Source organism: Pseudopipra pipra, chromosome 3, assembly GCF_036250125.1.
Source record: "Pseudopipra pipra isolate bDixPip1 chromosome 3, bDixPip1.hap1, whole genome shotgun sequence".
Lineage (NCBI taxonomy): Eukaryota > Metazoa > Chordata > Aves > Passeriformes > Pipridae > Pseudopipra > Pseudopipra pipra.
The window spans coordinates 25,197,111-25,206,953 of NC_087551.1; the positions used below are offsets into that span (position 1 = coordinate 25,197,111).

Genomic DNA, 9,843 nt, shown 5'->3' on the forward strand with positions numbered 1-9,843 from the left:
TCTTCAGCCTCCCCTACCCTCCTGACATCGCTGGAAATGCCTTGGAAACCTGCTCCTCCAGTGCCCTTACTGTTCCTTTCTCCTTGTCTTCAGTGATATATACTGATGGTTATGATTGCTCCTGCAGCTTTGGCTCCTCTGTGATGTTGGAATGATTCTCAGCAGCTCTATCAGGTTATAATTTAGTAGCACTAATCTGTTAGCTATATCTTATTGTTTGTGGATGTGATGCCATCTCCTCTGATTTCTAGTTTACTGTCACAGAGCCTGACACAAATGCTCTTAACTCAGTCTCACTGCCTGCAAGAGACTTCGAGTTGAGTCAAGTAGCTTGTATTGAAGTTGATCTTTGCAGCTTCTGCTGAGTCACTGCAAAACAGACTTCAGCCACTCTCAGTTCTTCAAAACAGCATTCTGACTGCAGTCTGATGAGGAACTACAGTTCCTTAATAATATTTACCATGTTATGCATTTTTGCCGCTTCCTCTTATAGCTAGAAATATTTATATATCTAATAACTTAGTAAAAGAAATCTTCATTTACTTACATAAGCTTATTGCAAACAGGCGGCAAAAAGGCAGTTTTGTTTTCTTCTATCCATTTGTTCACATTCACAAGAAGCTCCATGGTCCACCAGCTATGAAACTTTTGACTGAGATATTAAGAGTTTGCAGAATGCTCTTCCTGTGAGCAAACAGCATGTGATTCCACCCCCAGTGCTTAGGGGTTGGCTGGCAGTAGAGGTGTCTTCAGGCTTCAGTGTCAAAGGGGACAGGTCCATCAGCCAAAGGTTATTTTGTAGAGTACTAATGCTCCAGCAGCTTAGCTAATAATTGACTAGTGTTTCTAAAATATATATTTTCATTGGAGACTGTTTTTTGCCCACAGGAGGTTTCTTGATTCTCTTTACTGCATCAACTAGGGTGTGTATGTTACCTCTCTACAAAAATTGCCTTATTACACAGTGAGAAAAATGTGCAAAGCTTGGACCTCCCTGGAATCTTCTGCCAAATAACCAAAGTACAGATGTCTCCTGCATTTTTAAGACCAAAGGCAGCTGTCCATAAATGCTCATTTTAGTTTGATCACTCTGTGCCAATGTTGTAGCAGGACTTGTTGGAGAGCTGAACCTGGTTCTGTGATGCCCTTTGGGAAAGTGCAGCATATTGCCATCAAATTGTCAGGCAAACAAGAAACTGAGAAGTACTGGGCATCTCATATCTGTATTAGTCTTTATTCCCTCACTAGTTTCTGTTCAATGCCTACACAGTTGCTACAGGACTGCTCAGTGTGTTCCCCACCACCCCCAATTTTTTTAATAAGCAAATGTATAAACATTTTTTTCAAACTCCAAACATGTGAAATGGGTGGTAAACAAAAAACCCCAAGACATTACAATATTTTAGCACTTTGGTCTTGACATAGCTTAGTCTTCTGCTTATATCTACACTGTGCTTAGTGGGTGAATGTGTCTGGGTATATGGCTGTAATACGATTTGGTTAAAAGTGAGTGGTGCATCCTCCGTGGTTTGCACATATGGGCAGTACAGCTATGGGACTGAAGAGTCAGCATGCTGAACAGTACAAATCTGGGAGATCTTTACCTTATACTATAGCAATTTTGCAAGGGAAAAAAGCAAGGGAGTATAAATTTGAATTAATTTTATGCACTTATTCAAGTATGTGATTCTGTTTTACCTTCATCTCTACCACTTCTTTGCAGGTTAGTTTAAACTCATCTTGTAACTGATAAAAAAAATACATTAATTTTGGGATAAAAAGATCCACATGTGGATTACAGTTCAACTGTATTAGTACAATCACAATGGGACTGGCAATAATTTCCTCTGAAATAAGCCCAAAGTAATTATTATTTCATTCAATTATAAAACACCACCACCACATTATTTATTCAAAACAAGAAATTTCTACCAACAGAATGGCTGTGGTGAGACACCAGCACACAAGAAGCTCATTAGGCTTGTTTCTGGACTTACAGATAGGTATATTTTGATATTTTTTGTTCTGTAGGCTGCTGGCAAACTATTTAGCTGTGACAGAAAGAGAGCTTATAAGGGATTATGACCCAGCCTCATGGGACTGGAGAACTGAAGACACTCTATCTTAACGATCACGGTTTTGTAAGGTTTTACCTCATCATTAGTAACAGGTATCACAGAGCAGGACTTCATTTTTGGGCATGAAAGCCAAGGTACTGTACAAAGTCACAATACGAAAAATTACAGATCCTGGAATTGATTGAGCTAATCCTTTATCACCACACTATTAATGTGCCAGTTTTAATGGCGGGCTATTGTCCACAACCCCTACTTTAATCCCTAGTCTCCACTTTTTTTTCCACCAGGCAGAATACAAGCTACTATTACCTGCAGAGAAAACTTTCTCAGTCACAGGCTGATAAATCCATTTTGTGGCTAGAGTGAGGTAGGAAAACCTAGACCTACTCGGGAAGGAAACAACATGCACTAACAAAATTCACCATTAGCATGATGCCGAGGCTATTATTACAGGGTAGTATTTTCTGCAACCTTCTGAAATCAATAGGTTTTGAAAAATGCAGTTAATGGCCTCTTCATGCATGTAACAGTGGGGCTAAGAAATTATCTGCATGGCAGGAAAGTACTGGGTCATGAAATGCTACTTCTGTGAAGTGTATTGGAGAGGCAAAGAAAAGAACCAGTGTTGCAGTCTCTGTGAGACCCAGGAAAATACATACACCTCATATACTGCATCAACTGACTGGGGCCTGGATTTTTCTTGCTAGTCTGCTTCACAATGACTCTTCACATCCATCAAAGCCTGTTTCAGCCGCTGGGGTTTCTGTTCTACCATTTGGCTCAGATCCTTCCCTTTCTGTAAAGGTAAGGACTCTATTTGTCAGCTTTCACTGCCAGAGAATTGCAACAGTACTGAAGCACAAAACTGCTACATCAAAATAATCCATCTTTTGCATTGAGGGTGCAGGAAAGAAATGTTAAGTGAAAAAAACCTGAGTTTAGGACAACACCTACTTTATTTTTCTACTTTCCTCAAACACCAGACCTACTAGAGACTTAAATTTACAAGCTGGTGTCCAGCAAGCAGGATATGTTAATAAAAAGCAAAAGCTAAATATTATGTTTCTAGTTAGAAGGAGTATTAAGACCAGGGGTCATTGGTCAGATTTTTATCTGTATTAAAGTGGTATCTGGTCATATACTTTTTTAAACTATACTTCCTTACTAAATTTTTTTGTTCACCTAAAGAAGGTGCTAAAGACCTAGAATTGTTTAGAGCCCCTGGGAACAGGAGAGGGAAACAGACCATAAAGCCAGCAAGTGTGGATACTGCCTCCTCCACTCAGCCCATTCTACTCTTGAGCAAACAGCATTGCGAAAATTGGCTCTTAAACCTTGGTTTTTTTTCACACTTAGTGCAAAGAAGTATTCTGAAAAATCTTCACCAGGGAAGGTTTGCATTTGCCAGCAATTTGAAGATAAAAATCCTTTCAGTATCGTTTCAACTTGGCCGTTCTGTCCCTGTGCAATACCAAGACTGATTTATCTATGCTGGTGTTAAAAAAATGGAGCTACACTGAAGCGATAATCTGGACATTCTGCAAGCAGTAAGGGAGCAAGTAACTTTCTTCACCATTAAGACAGTTTTAACTTCTGGTTTTTATATTTTCTTTATTTTTTTTCCCTTCTGTTAGTATTGCAAAGAAATGAAAAAGGAAGACATTTATACAACTAAATAATTAATTTCAGCCAGTTGAATACACTTCCTATTTTTGGTCAATTCTGTGCTTTTTTTGTTTGATCTTTGAGAACTAACACTAATTGAGTACTTAAAAAATAAAATTATTTATATTAAAAAAATCCTATATAGTTGCTGAAAACAAAAATTCCAGTCAATAACAAATTTATTACTTGAACCCCTGTCCAGTTATGTTCCCACAAAGTGATACAGCCAAATTTCACTGCTATATTTGTAAACATACTACCAAGGGCCTCAGTTTGTGGGGACAAACATAAGAAACAAGTGATTCACATAGGACAACAGAATAATTAAAGATCCCACTAAAACTACTAGAATCTTCACCACTATCACTGTTACTTTTATGGGAAAGCTGATTAGTATACAACAAGCAATGATTATCATCTCTATAAATACTAAAATTAGAGTCTTTCTTGCCTAAGGTTAAATCTGCAATAAAGAGCTTCTCTGTATGTTCACAGCTTCAGCTTTGAGTCTTTCTGGCATTCTTGTATTTGCCAAAAAAGCCCTTGTTTGGATGAAATTATGTTCACAGCAATCTTTGTGTGGTATAGAACATTTTGTTAGTATAGTGATGCACTGTTAAGGGCAATGAAAGCTGCTGCAGTTTTCTGGTATGCCAACTAAATGTGATGATGGAAAATGTCTTTAAGAAATGAACTGTCGGTTTTCTCTTTTCTCCATGCCAGCCACCTTCGTCAAGGGCCAGATTCAGTAATTGCATGCTACTTCACCTGTCGGTGGTGCATACCACCGAAATATTACAAATGTATTTTAGGTAATGCCCACAGCAATACCAACAGCAAAACAACTTTCTTGACAAGTGAGACACAACTCCTCTCCATTCAAAGCAGTCTTAAAAAAGTGTCAGCTCATTTATGGATTGTGGAGGGGAGGAGTTAACGGAGTCACACAAAACTGCTCAGTCAGCCAAAAGTACCTGGGAGACCCATGAAATTTACTTAAACTGGCTGAGTGCCTGTCACCTGCTGCTGGGCCACCAATAGTTCATATTTAGAAGCCATGGAAATCCAAGCCCTGTGTAGCACTTTCTACAACCATCCATCCTGTAATGAAATTCCCAGAGCTTGTTCCTTTGCCCACGGTAAAGTCACTGCAGAAAGGAAAACACTATGTAGTGTTTAAGTCAGTAACACAACAGAGCAGTCTAGGGAAGTAAATATGGCAGCAACGTAAATGTTTCCACGAGTGGAAAGAAAAATATGTCTGTCTCAACTGTGTGTTGGAGCATTGCTTGGATTTAATTATCTTCTGGTGCCAATTGTGTTTACCATCTTCTTGCCACATAAAGCTAACACAGATCTGACTGTAAAATAAATTCATGTTATATGTGTACTTTGACAATAAACGTGTAGGGTTGAATAAACACTTGTTTTGGAAGTGCCCGGCATCCCTGGTGCCGCACACAGCACGCAGGCAGCGATGCTACAGACATCGTCATTTAGCTCCTTGGCAGTAGCCGGATGTTTTTCTCAGCTGCCCGGGCCTCAGCACGACAGACGGTGCATTTTCTCCCCACGGCTGCAGATGAGCAGAACTGGGCTGACCCAGCGGCCGATGCCTTCTGCCCAAGGGCGTCAGGAGTCTCGGACTCGCACGACCCGGGGCAGCGGCCTGTCTGCCTCGCCTCGGGAGCGCGGCACTGTGTGCGAGCGCCAGCAGCCCGGGGCTGGCAGGGCTCGGCCAGGTCACTGCCGCTGCTCCCCCAACACCTGCCGCCGCCACGGCCGCGCCGCCCCCGCCGAAGGGCACCGCGCTCCCCGCCCCGCCCCGCTCGGCGGCCCCGCCCGCGCGGCGCAGGGGGCCGAGCTGTGCCCGCCGGCCCTGGGGCCGCCCTGTCCGCCCCGCGGGGAGCTCGGGGGCGGCGGTGTTTTTCCGGAGCTGCAGCTTGTCTCCTCCCTGTCGTGCTCGGGGGCGCCGCCTGCCCCAAGCGGCGCAGCGCCCGTCAGCTCCTTGCTCAGCTTTCCCCGCCGCTGTTCGGCCCCTAAGGACAGGAGCGCAGCCCGGGCAGGGCAGAGGGGTGGCCCAAGGCCGCCCCCCAGAACAGGGTGCAGGCGCGTGTGCGCCCTTCCCCCGCCGGGGCCCGGGGAGCCCTTGATAAAGCGTTCGGGAGGCGATGGTGTCAGGGCTCCAGTGGCGCAATCGGTTAGCGCGCGGTACTTATACAGCAGTACAAAGCCGAGCAATGCCGAGGTTGTGAGTTCGAGCCTCACCTGGAGCACACAGCTTTTTGGGAGGGAAAGCGGGCTTTTTTGGGACTTGGCGGCGCTCCGGAGGGAGGAAGACAAAAGCGAAGGGAAAAATTATGCAGCCGTGGCGGCAGCGAGGGCCCGCTGGAGAGGGGCACTCAGCACCCTGGGAAGCGGCTGGGGCTGGTCCCACCGCGAGCGACGGCGGGGGGCGCGCCAGTGGCAGCTTGGGCACGGGCGTGTTTGGCTTCAGGAACACGGCCCCGCCGAGGCTTGTAGGTTTGGCATGTTCAGAGCAGCGTGTAAAAAACGTGTTCCTGGTAAGAGCTGCTTGGGAGTGAGAACTCGCAGGAAATAGGGGTTATTTTATACGGTGTTGTTTAATACGGAGCGCAAGTAAACACTTGACTGGTGCGATCGCTACAGCTGAAGGGTGACAACACCTCCCCCTTTTGCCTGCTTTGTCGATGACAGATCTTTTCTCATTACCTCAGTAATGCTTTACAAATGTGTGGGCAACAACAGGAAGGAAAATAATTAAAATAATTTCTGATTTCACCATATAAGAAAGGCAGCAGGGCTGTGGGAGAAAGGGCAGCTTCCTAACAGAGGTTGGGGAAAGCTGCCTGAATGTTTAGGCCCAGATCTTGTGAAGTCACCTCTATGTTAACATCTAGTTTGCTGCTTTTGCAGTGCAATTTATATCAAAAAGTTCAGTGAGGTTCTCAAGATCATGCAGCCAGAGGTGCCTTGATTGCCCAAATCAGCCCTTTAGCATCTGTACTGCAGGCGTTAAGTCCCTGAAGTGCCACTTTCAGGTTTTTAACTACCACTTCTCTCTTCTAGTTACGGTTTTATCCCTTTTGAATTTTGCATTAACTTCTCTGATTTCAGTGCCGGCGCAGTGATGCCTGAAGCGTGCACCATATCAAGATAAGGAAGTCTAAGTCAACAACAGAGATCTGTAATGTATCAAAGGGTGAATAAAGTCCATCTTCTGCTTGCAGAGTTTCGCATTTTCTTCATCCTGCAGGATATCCATTTCCCAGTGCTGAGGAGTACAGACAGTACAGAGGAGTATTTGCAGAGGTACTGGAAGTACTAGAAAATGAAAATGCTGCTTCCGTGTACCTGGAGGAAAAAAATCCACAAACACCCTTAGTAAAGGGAAATAGATTCCATTCCCTGGACAGAGACCTCTCAGGAAACTTGAGTAGGGACAGTGCTGCTTGCTTTCCCCCTTCCCTGTTGTGTCTCCAGGAACACACAGCAGCTCCTGCACTCTCTCACAAGGAGGAACTGCAAGTTTAGCATTTGGGGTCTTGCTGTGGCATGCTAGGTGGGTGATTGTTCAATCTTTGCCACATTCAATGTGCATGAAGCAGATGTTGCCTGTTCCCTCCACAGCTGTTTTGCAACGGGCCTCTGCAGTGCCAGAGAGCAGCCAGGACATGCAGTGGGAGCACATGGCCTTCTCCACAAGATCTCCTTCATCACGCTGGTCCTTACCTAGGCTTTTATCTGCCTTTTATCATCTGCCTGCAAGATGATTTTTGTCTTAACTCTGGAAAAAAAGTAAAAAGGGATAAAAATCCCTATGTGAGGTGACACTTGTTTGCATTCCTGCCCCTACTGGTGGCCTACTGTGCCTGACACCTGAGGGAAACATTTCAAGATGGCCATTTGACACTGGAAATCATGCTAAATCAGAGCAATTTATAGGGATTTACGAGAAATCCCTGTAAAATGAGAATGTTATTTATCTAATAGGTGTTTACGATATGAAGTGAATCGACGCTAAAGCACGAGGGATTTGTGAGGGAGGTGGGGCCGTCAAGTAAGATGAGATAAGCCCTGTTGGAGTGGCACAGCTGGCAGTGGGTGCCTGGGCAGGGGTGTGCTGGGGTCTCCTCCTGCCCCAGCACATGGCAGTGCTGCTGTGGGGCTGGTGATGGGGAGGCCCCACAGATCCTGGGGAGGAAGGGTGTCGTGCTGGGTTGAGGTCAATGACTCTGCCTCATTTCCTTGGGAGCTGCTGTGGAGAGGAAGAGGATGTGAGCCCGGGTGCCCCTATGAGAGCAGCTGTGCTCAGGGAGGGCATGAGGCTTAGGCCTGGGCAGGATTTCTCCAGGGTATGTTGGAAGCCTGTCCTTGTGCGGTGCTGAACTGGGCAGCCATGGTGCTGCTGGCATAACCTGAGCAGCTCTGATCGGGTGAAATGTGTAGTGACTGGGCCTGTTACTTGCATTTGCAACTTTTTCTCAAAAATTAGGCGTCTTACAGGCTTATGGAAAGAAAGTTTATGTCTTTATTATGCTAAATTGACTTTTTTTATTGAGTTTTTTGGTCTTGCATTGTTGGTTATTGCTTTAATGCTAGTTGGTAGTGGCTTATATATACAAATGTGTGTGTATGTACGTATATCGAATACATGTATGCATAAAGACACCTATACAGCATTATGGGAGAGCTCTCAATTGTCTGTGTGTTAGTGCTCTCTTACTTTCTAAATCTTTAATGGAGGCACATAGATTTGGAAAACACCTGTGTGTGAGGGATGCAAAGTGCCAGCTGCACTAATGTGATCTACTGAGAGATAATCTCTCCTTCCTCCTCTCTCGTTTTCCCCAGATTACAGTAAAGTTGTTCACCTGTGCCTCGTTTTAGCCAACTGCCAGAGCTTGTTCTCCCTGTGAGTCACTTCCCGGTGTTTATCACTGTCCTTGTAGATGGTATATGGGGGAGATGTGGCTTCAGTCTGGGGACTGCTGTCGACTGGCAAGGGGCTTGGATGGGCTGTGGCTGCTCCTGGGAGTGCATTCAGAAGGAAGGGCTTCCCCATGGTGAGTCTTCCATGCTGCCTGATTTATCTAGGGGCCTGCTTCTTCTAGCCTATACCATGGTCTCTATTTCTGTGTTAATTTGACTGGTGTGGATGGCATGCCCAAAGGCCTTTATCTCCCTAACTCTGCTGGAATCCCTCCAGGGTCCTTTTTAAAAAGTACCCTCTTCTTAAAATTTGTGTTGCTCTTCCTTTAATGTTGAACATGGACCATGTCTGCTCTATAGGCTTCTTCTGGCTGCTCTGAGTTCCCACTGACTGTGGAAAGAAAGAGGGCCTGCTTGTAGATACAGAGAAACTTGATGTACGCTGCTTATTGATGGAAAGAGAATTTACAGAGATGTAGCTATTACCTGATCTTGGAGAATTAATAACAATCAGGTTAGGTACCAGGGTTTGTGTTTATCCCTATATGATCTTGCTAAAACAGGGAGTCCCACTGGGTTGGGAGATATAGAAAAAGGAAAGACAGGCTCATACAGCATAGGCCTTCGACTTTCGTTTCTAGGAGTGGCAACTTTTGTTCTGGCATGTTAATACAGTTTTGGTGTTTGTGAGGCCCTTAAGGGTTTGCTTAACTTAAGTTTCTTTGACTGTAACAATCTGGAACTTTCCATAATGTTTGGGCTTGCATATCCTAACAAATGTCTATAAAAGCCTACGATAAGGACTTGGACCACCTAACTGTTACAAAACCGAAGTAATAAATTCTTCTAGTCTTTGCAAATAGTAAACAGCCCAAAAGAGCCTGCTCTTAACAGCTTTTTCCAATAGATGGCACTGTGGTCCCGCAGAGCGAGAAAGAAAACCCAAAGCAAAACATTCCCAGACATCCTAAAAATAGAAACCACTTGCCAAATGCTCCGTTGTGCACAGAGCGAAGCAGAGAACAGCACAGAACAATAGGCCAAAATTCCAAGGGTTGCTTAGAAAACAAAGCGCACTGGAGGTATAGATTCATTTTAGTTTTGTTTTGGGTTCCACCATCACCTCTGTATGCAACATCTTGAGGAC

At 44.6% G+C, this 9,843-nt stretch overlaps 1 protein-coding gene and 1 non-coding gene across 2 annotated transcripts in view; one reads left to right on the forward strand and one right to left on the reverse strand.

Moving 5' to 3' along the window:
• HAAO (3-hydroxyanthranilate 3,4-dioxygenase) overlaps window positions 1–764 on the reverse strand; it is a 33,638-nt gene extending 32,874 nt beyond the window's left edge. The window contains exon 1 of the mRNA XM_064648358.1: window positions 548–764. Coding sequence (XP_064504428.1) covers window positions 548–627 — 80 coding nt within the window. The 5' untranslated portion in view covers window positions 628–764. The remainder of the gene's footprint in view (window positions 1–547) is intronic.
• A 5,161-nt stretch (window positions 765–5,925) lies between these two features.
• On the forward strand, window positions 5,926–6,019 carry TRNAI-UAU (transfer RNA isoleucine (anticodon UAU)). The gene is made up of 2 exons: window positions 5,926–5,963; window positions 5,984–6,019. It is a non-coding gene; the product is annotated as a tRNA-Ile (tRNA).
• The last annotated feature ends 3,824 nt before the right edge of the window (window positions 6,020–9,843 follow it).